At 38.5% G+C, this 16,841-nt stretch overlaps 1 protein-coding gene across 1 annotated transcript in view; it reads left to right on the top strand.

The window, feature by feature from the left end:
• CDK14 (cyclin dependent kinase 14) overlaps positions 1-16,841 on the top strand; it is a 657,433-nt gene that overhangs the window by 215,541 nt on the left and 425,051 nt on the right. Inside the window, exon 5 of the mRNA XM_036761007.1 lies at positions 14,041-14,120. Within this exon, the coding sequence (XP_036616902.1) occupies positions 14,041-14,120 (80 nt within the window). The remainder of the gene's footprint in view (positions 1-14,040; positions 14,121-16,841) is intronic.

Here is a 16,841-nt window from a genome sequence, read left to right as displayed (position 1 = left end):
TCAACAGAAGTATTGTCTTCCAGAAGATGATAAGTTTCAGGAAAAAGATGATGAGTTCAGTAGATGTACCTCAGGAACCTCAGTATCAAGTGAGATAATCATTTTAAAATGCTTAGCACAGTGACTGGGATATAGTAAGAGCTGCATACATTTTTTCCTTATCATTATTACTATCTCAACACTCCCAAAACAGAACTCATTATCTTTTCCTCAACCTTCCATCCTTCCTCTCTTCCTAATTTCTCTGTTACTGTAGAGGGCGTCATCATTCTTCTACTCACTGAGAGAAATTATTATGTCTCTCTCATATTAAATAACCAATTGTTGGGGAGATCCAGTTTTTTTTTCCTTTTTTCCTATTTCAAAGTCTAGTCTTTCAAGGCCATCTGTTACCGTGCCCAAAATTTTACCCCACCTAGACCATCTTATCTGGGCAGAGTTGTTGCCCCCACCCAAATAGAAAAACCTTACAAAGAAAATTTAATCTAGGTGAAATCCAGGTCCCTTGTGTTATAGTCAGACAGGTTTGAGTGATGGGAGTCAAGCCCCCCAGCCCTTTATTGGAATCTACCTCTTATTATACTAGTCATTCTTCTCATTAATTGTTATCTAGTCAGAGTTGACTTTCATTTGTCAGGAACACCCACTCTTCCAAGCTTCAAGGAGCCTCCATGTTAGGTCTTTGGCATTGGAGAGTGCCACTGACCCCTTTTCTTAATTATCAGCTAGTACTAATTAATAAAAGATTAATTGCCCAGAAACTACATCTCTTGAACTTTTTATGCCACACATCACCCAGGATCACAACCTTGGAGTATTCCTTGATGTTGCCCTTGACCTCACCCTACGTACATCTACTATCTTACCTATATGAGAATAACATTGCTTTTGAGGAAACACCAGTAGAGGTTATCATAAGTAAATTGTTAATTTGTGTTTGAAACAAATAAAAATTCTTATAGGAGTGGTTGGGTCAAGGGTCACGGCTTTAAGGAAGAAAACTACTTAAGAGTGCTTACAAATATGCACTGTACTTTATCAATGTAAAAATAATTTTAAGCTTCATTAGCCTGGGTTCCACAACATTAATGTTATTTTTAAACCAAGAAAACAGTCTCGATTGTAAATTTCTCCCCACTGACTAATTTAACTACTCAGCTATGCATGCACCAGTTTCTACTGCAGGCCAGCTCAACTTTATATACTGGAATAGATTTTACAACAGACTTTTATGAAGGTCTTCAGCCAAAACAATCATCTATTTGATTATATATGCATTTAAGCATATCCTTATATGCCACTTGCTATTTAAGTGGATGCCTTCAATTGTACTCTTAATGCTACCATCTTTTCTTTATGCCTTTGGCTGCCTAAACAGCAGTATACTTGAAGACTCTGCTGTTATTTCCTATTCTCAAATTTACCAACTCCTTTTATAGTTAGGATTTAATCACATCTCAAATCTTTCAAATGATGCTCTCAAAAACCCACACAAAACACTTCTCATTTCCAGATACACTCTAACCACCCCAGGAATGCCATATCATTATGTCACTGAGGTTACTACTGTTTCTTTCTTTCTGTCTTTATTTATTCATTTCTCTCTTTTATTTGTTTATTCTTTCATGTATTTGTTCATTTATTTTCTTATTTATTCATTTATCCATCCATCTGTCTATTTTTGAAGAATCCATCTAATCTTTGATACTCTGGTCTCTATTTTTTTAAAAAAAACTTCAAATCGTTTTCAAGTTAAAGTGAACTGGGAGGGCATTGGCCACTGTTGTATTTATAGCAAGTTTTTTTTTTTTTTAAAGGAAATAATTAGCCATGGCTTGCCACATTGGTTGGATGATAGTCTGTGAAACATTTTTCTGATTGGCACTAAGTTGAGAACAGCCTGAACTCTGAATCCCCCTGCTTTAATGGGCTTTAAACAGCCTGTAGAAAGCCCCTTTAATTATTTGGCCATGCTGTGCCAAATTTTACTTCCTTTCTTATGACTGCTTTTGAATAGGAAAAGTGGGATGCTTGTGGTTTGCATGACTTTGCAGTGAGTATCTGGGGACTCCCCAGAGCTCCAGAGAGGATCTGTGCTAGGATTCTGAAATGTGTCTCATTTAACTTGGTTGGAAACTGTTTTCTTATACATAAGAGTAGTTCAGTTGGAACTCCTTGCAATGTTATGCTTTTATATCTATGCTGCTAGAGGGCTGGGGGACTAGGTATGTGAAGCAGTGAAAACAGTACTACATAGAACTTTTTGATGCCTTAAATGTCACTGGAAATAGAGGCGCCAACAGCTGTAGTGGGTAAATTTCACCATGTAATGAATTGTTAGTCAGACTCATTTACTCTTAGATCCCTTAATGAGAGTAATCTAGTTGTTGGAATTTGTTCTCTCTTCTTTTTGGGTTAGAATTACACTATGAGTAAGTGAATTTGACCTATGGTTTATTCACTCTTCCTCTTCTTCCCATACAGGAGTGGAAACACCCTGGTGAAGGAATTTCAGAAAATTTTCTAAGGCATAAGACAGGGCTTGGGAAATGTAATAGCATAAAAAATTTAGATTTACATAGTATGTTATAAATGCAAAATTCCTTACCTACCTTGACTCTTCATCATCTAAATAATCCTGTGACGATCATTAATAATCCTATAATATTCCTATCCTATGAGAGCCTTAGAGAGATTAAGCGATTTTCCTGTTTTTATTCTTCTAAGATTATGGGGTTCCATGACTCTTAGCCAGTCCAGTGTGGTGTGAGCTCTTCGAAGGTAGGATCTGTTTTTTGGTTTTCCTTTTTCATCACCAGTGACTAAATACTTGTTGGCTGACTGATTAATGAATGCTTATTAGATTGAATTAGCACTACATGGCATCATCAAAAGAATACTGGTGTTTTGAAAAATGACTTTTTAATTCATGGAACAGTTCGGCACCACCACGGGACTTATGTAGTTTCACAAAATCATTCCAACCTTCCCTCTTGCTCCTTTATAATTTCGGATCAGGCTCCTGCTTTTCCCGTCTAAGGTATATTACCTGATGTGTTAACTCCATGAACTGCTCATCTCTCTGCACGCACACTCAGCCCTCGTGATGTCTCCTTATCTTTTGCTCTGTTTGCTGCCCTGTGTGCTGAAACACTATCCTTACCAAGTAGCAATACACTGTTGTGTACAAGTCTGCTGGGTTACTTCTGTTCTAATATTTTCTTGCTTATTACCTTCTGTATTGTTAGCACTTCAGTCAGAGAGTAGTAGCTTAGGGAAATTGGAGGTGAGATAAGTTGTACTGTCATCAGTCCTGGTGCAAGGTTTGGCGGGAGAGAGATTAAAAATGATTGATCTAAATCAGTCTTTTTGGGGAGACCTTTGGTTCTCCCTGAGTTACGCCGCCTCAGGGCTCTATTAGGGATGGTGTATGCATCTTTCAGCACTGGTAACCATGTCTTAATATTTTCTCAAGGTTATAGTCAAAGAATCAATAGATTTCAAATTATGTATTTTAATTAGAGATTTGTGACTTGCATTTGAAATACCTGTGAATAATAAAAGAACATTAATAATGAAAATAATAAATGCCTAGTGGATGTAGAGTTAAGATCTGTGAAGCTCTTTACAAATATTTCATTTTATCGTCACAGCTCTAGGAGGTAAGTGCTATTATTATCCCCCCATTTTACAGATGAAGTAACCGAGGCAAACAGATGTCATTACTTGCTCAGGGAGTTACATAGTCAGTTAATGTTGGAAGCTGGATTTGAACTCCAGATGTCCTAACTCCAGGTCCCATGTTCTATCTGCTGTGCCTCCTAGCAAAAGAACTTGACCACTCTTTGGGTATATACACAATAGAGTATTGGGGCAGCGAGGTAGTGCAGTGGATGAAGTGTCAGAGTAGTAGAGTATGTATTTATATTGTTACATGTGATGGACTGAATGGCCTTTGAGGTTCCTTCCAACTCTGAGATTCTGGGATTTAGCAAGTTCACAGGACCACACAGTTAGAGCTGACAGGGACTTTGGGGGCCATCAAGTACAGCTCCTTCCATCTTGCACATGAAGAACTGAGACCTGAAGAGTTGAAGCAACCTGTTCGAGGCCACCCGGATAGTAAGTTGGTTGGTAATAATTAGTTGTAGATCTACCTGTAGGAGCATTTCTCATTCAATAATGCAATATTTCCCCCTTTCATTTCCATTTCCATTCTACACATCCCCTGTAACTTACTAAGACAATACAAATTGAGCACCATGAATGACGTTGTTAGTTTGCAGCAGCCAATTCTTCTTTGGGATGTTGTCTTAAGGTATCATCTCCATTTCTTTATGTAACTGTTCTTTGTTACATATCATCATTGCTAATCGTACCCTAATAAACAGACATTACAAGAGCTTTGTATTAATCCTTGGATTTCATTAAGAAAGAATTTAATTTACAAGTGTCTTGGCAGTAGTCCTGGCCATTTTTCCTTTATGAAAGTCTGATAAAGATTAAGGTAGGGAGGCAGTGTCAGACACAATTACACTGAAGTTTAATTTATTTTCCCAGATTGAAGCAGGTTAAATAGACTGGGGGTGACTTCTCCTGTTATTCTAAATAAGCTAAAATAAAGCAAAACAATGTAAGTGGCAAGGCTGTAAAGCTTTGGTTAACCCTATCTATCCTTTCTGACAGAAATGTGTACTTGTAATTCAGCAAATAAAAGAATGATACAAAAAGCAGTTTCTCATTGTGTGTAATGCACCATGCTAAGCCCTGTAGATATAAATAGAAGCATAACACAATTCTTCCTCTTGAGAAGCTCAGAGTCTAATGGGGCTAACTAAAGTTTCAGCTACAAATCGTATGTATGTATGTATGAGCATACACAATACACATGTGTGTGTGCAGATATGTACAGGTTTATATGTACACATGTAACACATAGACATATACATAGAATATATAAAAAAGATAATTATATAAATATATAAAATAAGTATAACTATATATAACTACATAAAATATGTATAAAATCACTCTTTTAACTGGTTGTCTTGAATGGGAATTGTTTAAAGGGAAGTGTGATCAGGAAAGTCTTTCAGATACTCTTCAAAAATTAGACCTCGGACAATTGTGTTTGACTCATACAGTTTGCTTTTCTTCACCCCAGTTGAATCAATACTGCCCCTTCCTAACCGCCCGTTGCCTTTTATTACTCCTTTTACCAAGAGGTGGAGAAAACAAAAGCTTTATTTCTGCCTGCTCCTCAGTGTTGCCCTACCTATTGCATTCTCCTGAGATCTCATAACAAGGGACAAGTGAAGCAGACTATATTAAATTTTCCAGAGTATATTAAATTTCTTTCAGGTATGCTACCTAATTTCCTTTATATCCTTTGGACACAATTTCTTTTAGTTGTTTGCATATGGACACTTCCCTCCCTCCCATCTGATTTGGGTAACATTACATCAATTTTAGTTTATTGTATTGTTATTATATGAATTTTGCGCAAAGGAAAAAAAGAGACAAAAATTATAAGATTTGCTTGGAGAGTTGCTGGATCATGAGGATAGTCAGTTTGGGATATGAGCTTTTCAAACTCTAGGATCATCTCTTTAAAAATTTTTTTTACATCATCGTCATCGTCATCATCATCATCATTTCCCCCAGTATCCCTTCCTCCACCTCTTCCAGAAAGCCATCCTATATATAACACATAGTATTTTTTTAAGTAAAAAAAGAGAAAAAATCAGCATAACTGATTGATACATTAAAAACGTCTATAAATGGATTATTTTTCTACTGGTATTTGTATTTGCATTCCAGCACTGTGCCTGGCACATAGTAAGCACTCAATAACTGTTTGTTGACTTGTAAGTATGTGTGTTATAAGACACAAAGGCTTACCTGAAAAGAATGATCTTTTAGTTTGCCCATGAGCTCACCCCTAACTGCCCCACGGTGGATAGAATGCCAAGCCCTGGAGTCAGGAAGACCTGAGTTAAAATCTGGCCTCAGACACTTAATAGCTGTGAGCAAGTGGGCAAGTCACTTCTACTTCTTACTAGCTGTGGGCAAGTCACTTCGCCCAGTTTGCCTCAGTTTCCTCATCTGTAAAATGAGCTGGAGAAGGGAATGACATACTACTCCAGTGTCTTTGCCAAGAAAACTCCAAATGGTGTCACAAAGAGTCAGACACGACTGAACAACAGCTCTTCCATTGGTTTTCCATTAGAGTCTGTCTCCCCGCTGGAACCCTGTATCTTTTTACGTCTTTACTAAACAAAGTTTCCTGTTGGGAATTGAGGACTTGAGAATATCTGCTTTTCCTAGAAAATTTTTCCAATATAGACATATGGTTTTGATGAAGTTGAGTGCTGAACCTAGAGTCAAGAAATCCTGTCTTCAGTACTTGCCTCTGCTGGTAGCAATTTGGGAAAAATGAGCAGAGGTTGTGTGACCATAGAGTCACCATTTCATCATCTGTAAAATGGACGTGGTCATAGGACCTGAACTGTTTACCTGTTGGAGTAGTAGCGATGCTCAACTGAGACAAGGTACATAAAGTTCCTTTCAAATCTTCAAACATTATATAAACATCACTTTTGTTTATTTTATGGAGGAACTGGAGCCAAGAAGATGTGGGGTTCAAATCCCATTTTAGACACTGGCTGTGTGACTGACAAGTCACTTAATCTGTCTCTTCTCTGTGCCTCAGTTTCATCATCTGTAAAATTCAGGGTTAGACTCGGTGGCCACTAAAGTTCTTTCTCGCTCTAAACTTTGATCCCATCATTTGGAGATGATCAGTGGAGGGAGCTCCAAGTGAGAAACTTCTACTGCCAACACAGAGTCTTAGAAAGTTGTCTGAGACACTGAAACATCAAGTGACTTGTCCAGGGTCCCATACCTTCCTGTCTCTGAAACCAGTTTTCTATCCCCTAAGCAACATTGCCTTCCATTATTACCATTATTATTATATTTTTATTTTAGACATTATTTTAAAAGTAATGTCTTATTCTTGCTCTGCCTAGCCCTCTGTTATCCTTTGGGCCAGTATGAATGTATAGAATATAGGTATTCTTTACTTCCTCCTTCTGCCCCTCTCTCCCTCCCTTCCCCTTCCCCCTCCTTCTTCCTTTCCCTCTCTCTCCCCATCTTCCTTTCCCTTCTTCTCTCACTGGGCACTTATATTGTGGTGATGCCACATGATGGGTTAGGAGAACATGGGAAAAATTCTATATATAGAATATAATAACACACAGTATATGTCACACATATAAATGTGTGTATAACATAACAGATACATAAATTCTGAAATAATATATACATATAAACATATGGCATATAGGTGGTATATGTAATATATAGCATGTGCATATAATTTATAATAAATGCATATAGTGCATGTTTTATATAACACATTAAATGTCATATATGTATATATTTACTACATGCATGTATATGATTCTCTATACATTTCTGTATATCTGTATATACATCTGTAGTATTTATATAGCACTTTATAGTAGTTATAATATTTACTAGTACTTATAAAATGCTTCAGTATTTGTGCAGCATTTTAAGGTCTGCAAAGTGTTTTATAAATATTATCTCATTTGATTCTCCTTTCTAACCCGGGAGGCAGATGCTATCATGGCTCCCATTTTACAGATGAAGAAACTGAGGCAGACAGGTTAAGTGACCAGCGTCGGAGGCCAAATTGAACTGGCCTGACTCCAGGTCTAGCCGTCCAGCCACTGTCCCACCCAACCAAACCATCTCCATTCACTGACATCTGGTCTGGGTGTCACAGGAAGACCGTATGCCGAGTGAATTTGAAGTCCTCTGTGGCTGTGAGATCTCAATTTAGTTGTCACCGAGGTTTCTTTTGGCTTTTGGGAATGTTTGGCTATCTCTTGTGACTCATACCATCAAATGGATGTACTTGAGAGAGAACAATTCCGTCTAAAGAGGCAAAGGTTCTCAGACTTGTAATTTATCTCAAAGCTATTTCTATTCTTTGAATAGGATGTTCTGTGAGAAAAGTCGGAGCATTCATTCCATTCATTCCCATTTTAACATTTTCCTTCCATAAAAGCAGTTCAATGCCAATTACTTTCCATTCATTAATATCTGATTTTAATTAACAAGGCTTTTGTTGGCGGACTAAGATTTCAGTCTTCAACATTTGGCTACACACTTTTTTTTTTAAACCAGTGTAATTTGTGAATGGTGGTATGGCACAGTGGAGAGAGCTCTAGATTTGACATCAAGAGACCACTGTTTGATGCTACAATCTTACTTGCTGTAGAACCCTGGGGTAGTCACTTAAACCCTCTGAACGGTTTCCTCTTCTTTAAAATGCAGATAGTAATACTTGTATCCTTTAGCTTATTTTCTCTAGTGATTTTGTTTTTAAAAAAGTTGTCATGTACTTTGCAAACTTAAAAGCACTATATATAACTGTTAATTATAGGTATTTCTAGTGGTAGGTTTATTACTAAGTTAATTCAGTTAATATTTTGGGACCTCAATTTACTTTTTTTTTTATAAAATGACAGATTTTGACTATATAACCTTAGAAGCCTGGCCCAGAAATGATGGAGGATTTGAGTTATATAGACATCTGCTGGAGCACTTTCTCCGCCAAAAAACAGAACAGCTAATGACTTCTTGACATGCCTTAGTGATAATTTTATCTTTCAAAAGTCAGATGAACCAATGAGGGGAAATGCTATTCTGGATCAGATTCTTTCTAACAGAGAGGAACTGGTTGCTGGGCATAGAAATGTTGGGAACCCTGTGGGGAAGTGATCTCTCCATCCTAGAATTTCTGATAGAAAAGAAGAGGAAATCTGGGCACAGTCTGACGTGCCCCATTGCTTTTGGCAGAGCAGACTTTGAAGACTTGAGAAGAATATAGGTAGGATCCCATGGATTTAAATACTTCAAAGGAAATTAACCCAAGATGGGTAAGAGAGAAAGGAAGAAGAAATGGGATTTCTCTGAAGAGACCAGTGTGGATGCACAGGGCACTCACCAACCAAATTAGAAACTAGAAGGACAGAAATTTAAGAATTCCTTCAAGGACCAAGCTATGTCATTTGATACATTCAGTCCATATAGATAGAACAATAGCTTTATTTGTTTTGTTATTTGAAAATTCTATAAAGTGCTAGGGAATGTCAATGATAAACATACCCTCCCTGGTATTATTTTCCCTTTTAACACCTTCCCTATTTCTGCTTGTTTCTCCTTTAATTTGGGATATTTCTGCACCAAATAATTTCTGTATACTTAGTGTCCATCCCTCTTTTGCCTTTTCTAATAAGAATGAGATTAACTTTTGACCATTTCCTCCATCCCCTCCTGTATGTTTGTGATTTCTTCTTGTGGAACCCTATTATGAGAATGTATTCTTCCTTTTTTTTTTAACTATTCCTTCTATTTCTCCTCTTAAAACTCTCAGAATAGAACCTATTCACTTTCAGCACCTCTGTTTTTATTACTTAACTCCCTTAGTTCCTTTTGAAGACATTCAGTTTTTGAAGGGACACTTGTTTCTTCTCCCCCATTAGAATGTTAGCACTACATCATTATACAGCTTCTTTTGATTGCTCAAATAACTGTTCTTTCTAGGTTTATCTTGACACTTGGATTTGTCTTTCAAACTTCCTGCTCAACTCAGGACAAAAGAAATGCTTGGAAGTTTGTCTGTTACCTTAAAGATCTGGTTTTTTTTCCTGCTAAGTTTTTATGCTGCTAAGTTGACTATGACCTGTAGTGTCATAGTCAACTTAGCAGCATAAGATATTCTTGGCTTTAAGCTTTTCCTCTGCTCCACAAATCTCAGGTCTTGGAATTTTTACATATAATTATATGGCAGTAGGTAATACTTAAAAGTGCTCAGGAGTTCAGTAGTCAATGAGTGCCCATTCGCCCAGAGAAAAACTAATTAAGAAGAGAGAAAGTCACAATGGTTCTAAGGTTAAGAGAGCAATTTTATAATCAATACAATCATTAATAGCAGCCCAGTGAAGCAGTTGGACTGTGGGTGTTAGCTGCTGATGAGGTGGTATGTGATCAGATTACTGAAGATTCCTGGCTGCAGTCAGTGGGAACTTTTCTGCTCCTTGAAGGAAAATGATCCAACACATGAGGCTCAAATGGAAAAACAAATAAGGGAATTTCAGAATTCATGCTTATTGAACATTTGTAGGTAATGGCAGGTTCAAGTCTATGGCCATCTCTGTGGCTGAGTTGGAGTGGGAAAGTAGATCTTGGGAACTGAATATGATGAAGGATTGAGAAGTTAGAATATTTGAAGAAGTGTATGTGTGTGTTGATGTCCTCTAGTATGTGAGCAGGGGTTGGTGTTGAGAGAACCTGTGAACTAGGCAAGGAACTCACTGAGGAACAAGAGACAATTTTCTGATAATGGTACCAAGGTCTGGATTGGGTGATGGATGAATTGATAAAGCATTTATTAAGAGCTTACTATGTGCCAAGTGCTTTGCTAAGTGATGAGGATTCAAATAGAAAAGTAAGACGGCTCCTGCCTTTAATTAGCTGACATCTGAATGTTGGAGGCAACATGTATGGTTGATGTCAAAGCTGCAAAGGTCCAGTGGCCCTTAGGGCACAGTAGTAAAGCAAGTGGTAATGCCTTTTCTTTAATGCCATTTTCCACTGATGATATCATTCTGATATTGAACTATTTGACAGTGCCAAGGACTTTAGTGACAAGAATTTTCTTTTTTTGCATCTTCACTAGCTCTGGTTTATCCTTAAGGTTCTTGGGTTTGGGGTCTGAGGGGATGTTATCAAGGGAATGGTGACTATTTGACTAGCCTGGCACAAGCTGGAGCAGGCTTGCCTGTCCTGTGAGTGGCAGTTGGTTGACAATTGGTGGGGGTGGCTGGCCTCTTCTCCACAGGAGTTGCATCTCTGTGTGATGATGGAGAGGCCTATGCTGGAATCAGGACAGGTGGTATGAGGGCGGGGTGGGAGTGTATGTGTGTGCTGTCAGTCTCAGGGTTCTTGTGCTCACCTGCGTGTTGGATAATTTGTTGTGATAAATTTGCATAGCATGGTCTCCTCCAAGGAGATGTGCATTTTCCTAATCACTTTTACTCCTTACCAACTTCTGGGTTATTGTGAGGAAAGTGCTTTGCAAACTATCACTGGCTGTTTAAAGATGAGCTCTTGGAGTGTGTGAAGCATGTGCTACTTACTGTAGGTATTCTAGGTACTATGAGGGATATCTCTAAGACACATTTTAACACTGAGTTAGAGCCTTGTATTATTAACCTTGTATTCCTCAACTTTCGATTTATATTGTAATCTGATGCATTAATAAAACAGCTGTGGACTTCAACCTACTTTCCTAGCTTGTCTGCCTTGTTTAAATGCAGACGCTTCAGAAGCAGTAGGCATATTCTTTCTGAAATAAAGCAAAAGGTGAGGCTAAATGCAGAGGCAAAAGGAAGGACATTATCTTCCTAGGGAAAGAGTTGCAAATATATACTTATGTGTGTATTTATCTCTTTTTATGAGGGGCCGTGTCAGGGAAATGATGACATTAGAAGGAGGGGGAAGAAATTAGTGAGAGAATCAAAGCAGTTCTTAGATTTATTTTATTTCTCGTGAGATCCAGGATGGTAAGCTTAAATAGGCTGAGAAAAAAAATTAGCAGAGGGATGCACTGCATCTCACCTTAAAGTTCATGCTAAAGTAGTTATTTTTTTCTTTAACCTCCTTAGAGCACTTGCTTCTCTGTTAATCCTGATAATCTTATACTGTAGTTCTGGCCTTGAAGCAATGCCTAAAAGTAGTTTCTTAATGCTGCTTAGTCACCGACCTCAACCCCACCCCCACCTCTCACACCCCCCAAAAAGAGAGAGAGATCATACTTATGTTCCAGCTAGGTCATATGAACGTGGGGGTGGGGAGGGAGGGAGGGAGAGAGAGAGAGAGAGAGAAGAATTAAGTTTCTAAACTATGTGGGTCAGTGAGCTTGACTTCCATTCCTGGGACAATTCTAGAGCAGATCATTAAATAAATCGTTAATGAATATGCAGCACAGGGAAGAGTGATCACCAAGAACCTGATCACAGTTTTACCATGGCCATTTTGACCAGGTTACTAAACTGTTGTATCAGGGGAACAGGAGAGATGGTTTGCTGAGGTTGTAGCTAAGTATTTAATAAAGGATATCATACTATTTTTGTGGGAAAGATAGAGAGAGGTGGACTCCTAGGAATAGTCTGGTAGATTTGGAATTGGTCGAGTGGCTGGTATATTCATTAAAAGTTCCATATTAGCTTGGCATGACAGCACCGGTGATGTGCCCCAGGGATCTGTGCTTGGCCATATGCTGGTTCACATTTTGTCAGTGGCTTGGATAAAGGCTTAGATGGTATGTTGATCAAATTTTCAGATGACACAAAGCTCAGAGGAATAGCTAGCACTCTGAATGACAAGTCAAGATCCAAAAATATCTCTACAGGCTAGAGTGTTGGGATGACTCTTAAGAAGATGAAACTGAATAGAAATAAATAAGAAGTTTTAGCGTTTGGTTCAAGAAACTCAACTTCACAAGCACAAAATGGGGAAGACATAGACGATAGTTCTGAAAATAGATTTTTGGGATCTTAATGGACTGCAAGTGCAGTATGGCTCTACAAGATGAGGTGAGGGTCAAAAACTTGATGTGATATTGGGAGAAGCATCAATTCTGGAAGTAAAGAGATGATGGCCCCTCTGTGCTCTGCCTTGGTCTAATCTTGTTGGGAATATTGTGGTCTATTATACGTGCCATAGTTTAACAAGGGCTGGAGGAAGTCCAAAGGAGGGTAACCATGATGGCAAAGGACCTTTGGGTTCATGTTATATGAGGATCAATTGAAGGACCTGTGGAGCTTTAGCCTGAAGAATAAAAATTCTTTAAAATATTAAACATGAGGAAGAAGTATTAGACGTGTTCTTTATGGCCTTAGAGGGCAGAACCAGGAGAGGTGGTTTGAAGTTGCAGAGGCAAATGTTGACTTTACTGTTTGGAAAAAAAAAAGCTTCTTGACAATTAGAGCAGTGCAAAAATGGAATGAGGCCCTGGGGTCACGAAGGTCCATCTTCCTGAGTTCAAATGTGGCCTCAGACAGGCACTAGCTGTGTGCCCCTGGGCACGTCACTTAATCCCGTTTGCCTCAGTGTCCTCATCTGTCAAATGGACTGGAGAAGGAAATGGCAGACCACTCCAGTATCTTCGCCAGTAAAACCTCAGGTGAGGTCACCAAGAGGCAGACACAACTGATAAATGACTAAACAACAACAAAAGTGGAACGAGCTGCCTGGGGAAGTATTGTTTTTCCCCACTCATTGGATGTTTTTAACCCTTGTCAGCTGTGTTATGGTAGAAAATCCCTTTTAGGGCAGCTGTTAAAGTCCCAAAGTTTTGTTAGTCCATCATTATTGGGAAATTCAAGAAAATCTAAACTACTCAGAAGAATGGAGCCCTCATTGGTATGAGCTGATTGTCTCTTGTTTAATTTTATAATCCTAGCCTAGGGCCTTGCACTTCAGGTGATTTAAAGATATTTATTGAATTGCCTTGAATAGGGGTCGGGGGCATTCATATTTAGAGAATGGATGGAGGACAAAATGAGGGAAGAGACAAAGAGTTACCGGAAAAGGAAAATTATTTTTGGAACTATTGGTTTGAATTAATCTGTAATCAAATGATCAAAAGTTTGCACAGCTACATTATGGTATGTTTCCCCAACACTGTGATTGCTTGAAGCTTTACATTTAATTCTAAAAAGAAACATGGACTGAGTCAGGAAAAGCTGACATTACTTCTTGGATTGTGCAAGTGTGACTATTTTAAAAACTGATGATATGGAAACTCACCCCTCCAGAATGTGTCTTCACATGGCATAACTGAATCACTGACATTTTCAGTGAGAAAGTCCAGGACACCAGAGGGAAGACAATTAGGACGGTCGTGGGAACATGTTTTCATCCTTCCCTTTTGCTCTCTCCCAGGGTAAATGGGAAACTCGTGGCATTGAAGGTGATCCGGCTCCAAGAGGAGGAAGGTACTCCCTTCACAGCAATCCGGGAAGGTAGGCTTTGTCCTGAATCTCTTTGTGATTTCACTCTAAGTTTAGACATTTAAAAGAACATTATAAAGCAACGAATACTGATGAGTTTTGTAGTTTTATGAGTAAATGACTTCTGGGAGAATGAAAATTGGTCATTTAAAAATCAAAAGTGTTTTCCAATATGGGGATTTATTGTAAAGAGAATATGCCAATCCTTCTGTATCTAGGCACAGAGAAAGACTTCTGAATGTTGGTGGGCTGGTTTTGAATATTTAGATGCGGTGATGATGTCATTGAAATATAGCAGGGAAGGGAAGGGGTGTGTGTGTGTGTGTGAGAGAGAGAGAGAGAGAGAGAGAGAGAGAGAGAGAGAGAGAGAGAGAGAGAGAGAGAGATTAACTGGTAGGAAGCTCTGGTCTCTCATTTTGACTTAATGTTTATTCACTTATTTTTTGATTTGCTTGAGTATGGGGGAGGCGCCAAAGAGGCCGTATGGCACCTGGGAAGGGTCAGGGGCAGCTTATTGATGAACATTCAAGAGCTTTTGGTCTTTGAGCAATCACCATCATAGGTGCTGGACATAAAGAAAACTAGGAATCAATAATTAAGTAAGAGGGAGAAACCACTAATTAAAACTAGCACATCCTAGTCAATCGCTATGTTTCAAGTCCCAGAATCTTCCTCTGCTTGCTGACTGGGTCCACTACAAGTCTATGTTATGTCATCTGAACTTGGACTCTTCTACTGCATGCCAGATTTCTGCCTGCTCGGGGAATTCTAAGACTTCAATCCTTGTTCTTAACTAGAGAATCAAGAAGTGAATCTCCCTTATCTCTTTTATCATGTTAAAAATATTTCGTAATAACTGTTGCTTTTACATCTCTTAAAACCCCTCCCCAATCCCTTTTCTCTCCCAGAGAGCCCTTTCATCTAACAAAGGTTTTTTTTTTAAAGAAAAAAGAACAAAAAGAAGAAAAGAAATTGACTACTTATCAATGCATCAAAAACTCTGACATTATATGAGATATTCCCCACCTGGAGACTGCCTAACTCAGCAAAGAAACAGGGAAGAAGTGTCTTTTCAGTGAGCAAAACCGATCCTTGTTTTTCAGTGGATGAGTTGGGCGACTAGACCTTTTTCTCCAAGCAACATGTGGAGCAGAAAGAGTTAAGTGAGGAAGGAAAACACAAGTGGAAGTAGTGGAAGGAAGGAGAATCATTCATTCTTGGATAGTTTTCACGTAGTCTTCCCTGGTCAGACAACTTGTGCAGTATTACACACCCATTTCTGGATACCATCTTTAATTAATTTTTTTTAAAAAATTGTCTTTTTTTTTACATCAATGGAATTTTTCCAAGTCATTTCTTTTCCACTTCCCTTCTAAGAGAATTATCCTGAGTACTATATTTTAGAAAGGAGACTGATAAGCTCAAGTTTCATTAGAAGGACCTCAAAGTTATGCCATGTGGATCAATAGTTCTGTGAATTTTAGGATCAATTTGGGACCTTGAATTTTAGCCTAGAGAAAAGATGACTTAGTGGGAATATGTGTGGATGGGGATTTGTGGTTGTCTTGAACTATTGTGGAAGTTCTCTATTTTCCATGTGCTCCCAGAGGATAAAACTAGAACCATTGGCCAGAGGTTCTAAGAAATTAGATTTTGATTCAGTATGAGGGAAAGCTTACCACTTAATAGAGATGCATCAAAATTGAATGTACTCTCATGAAGTAGTGGGTTTCTTGTTTCTATGAGTATCCTACCAAATGCTAGGTGGATATATATTGGTAATAGTGTAGACAGAAATTTGTGTTTCAAGTAAGGGTTAGACTGGATGGTTTTCGGGGTTCCATCCAACACTGGAATTCACTTGTAGGTATGTGAGAAATGATTAAAACTTTTGTTTCCACAGAAATCATGTGATACATGACTAATGAAACTCTGGAATTCCCTCTCTTTTGTCAACAATAAAGGCCAGATGAAGCTAAGAGAATTTCTCTACCTATGGCTATTAAGGATGAGGGCTGGGACACTGTCAACATAGAGCAGTACTAGATTATCTTCTAGTAGAAGGGAGATTGAGAGATGAAATGGAGGAGTTGTGTCTCATGTAGAAGATAACAGGAAAAGCAAGGATCCAACTGGTTTTGTCTTGTTTTGAAGTTAGAAATCAGCTAAGTAGAGTAAAAGTTAAGTCTTGCTTGGAATGCTCATGCATAATAAGCTTTTGAATACTAACTTCTCCTTCTCTGGGTGCACTAATGGTCATACAATGCATGTGGAGGGAGGGGGAACTTATCAAGGTGAACTGTGTAGTAGGTATATCAGAAAGGTGTATACACTGTATTACCCAGCCAGTGGGGAAACAAGGGAGGGACTTTGTGGTTGGCATTGGTATTTAGCCTTGCTTTTTTTCTATAGAGGTGCCTCTATCCAGCGAGACCGCTGCTGCTGTGGTAGCGCATAATGAATTTAACTGTTATCTCCACCCCTCCTGAGCCTGAATGAGTTATTTCTCACAGGTAGCATGTGAGAAGTACTGAGTATTATAAATGATAAGTGAAATAGTATTAATGAGATTGAGAGAGTATAGTGGGTTGGGGAGAGATGGGACATAAGCTGAGTATTAGGGGAACTATAGGAATTTATATAAGTGGAAAAGGCAGAGTATATAGCATGTGTAAAGGTGCCTGGCTGGGAGTACAGAAAATGAGCTTTGGAGTCAGTGATGCCAGATAAGGT

The sequence above is a fragment of the Trichosurus vulpecula genome, chromosome 5, assembly GCF_011100635.1.
Source record: "Trichosurus vulpecula isolate mTriVul1 chromosome 5, mTriVul1.pri, whole genome shotgun sequence".
Taxonomy (NCBI): domain Eukaryota; kingdom Metazoa; phylum Chordata; class Mammalia; order Diprotodontia; family Phalangeridae; genus Trichosurus; species Trichosurus vulpecula.
The sequence above is the reverse complement of the archived record's forward strand: the minus strand, read 5'-3'. Positions and strand labels throughout refer to the sequence as shown.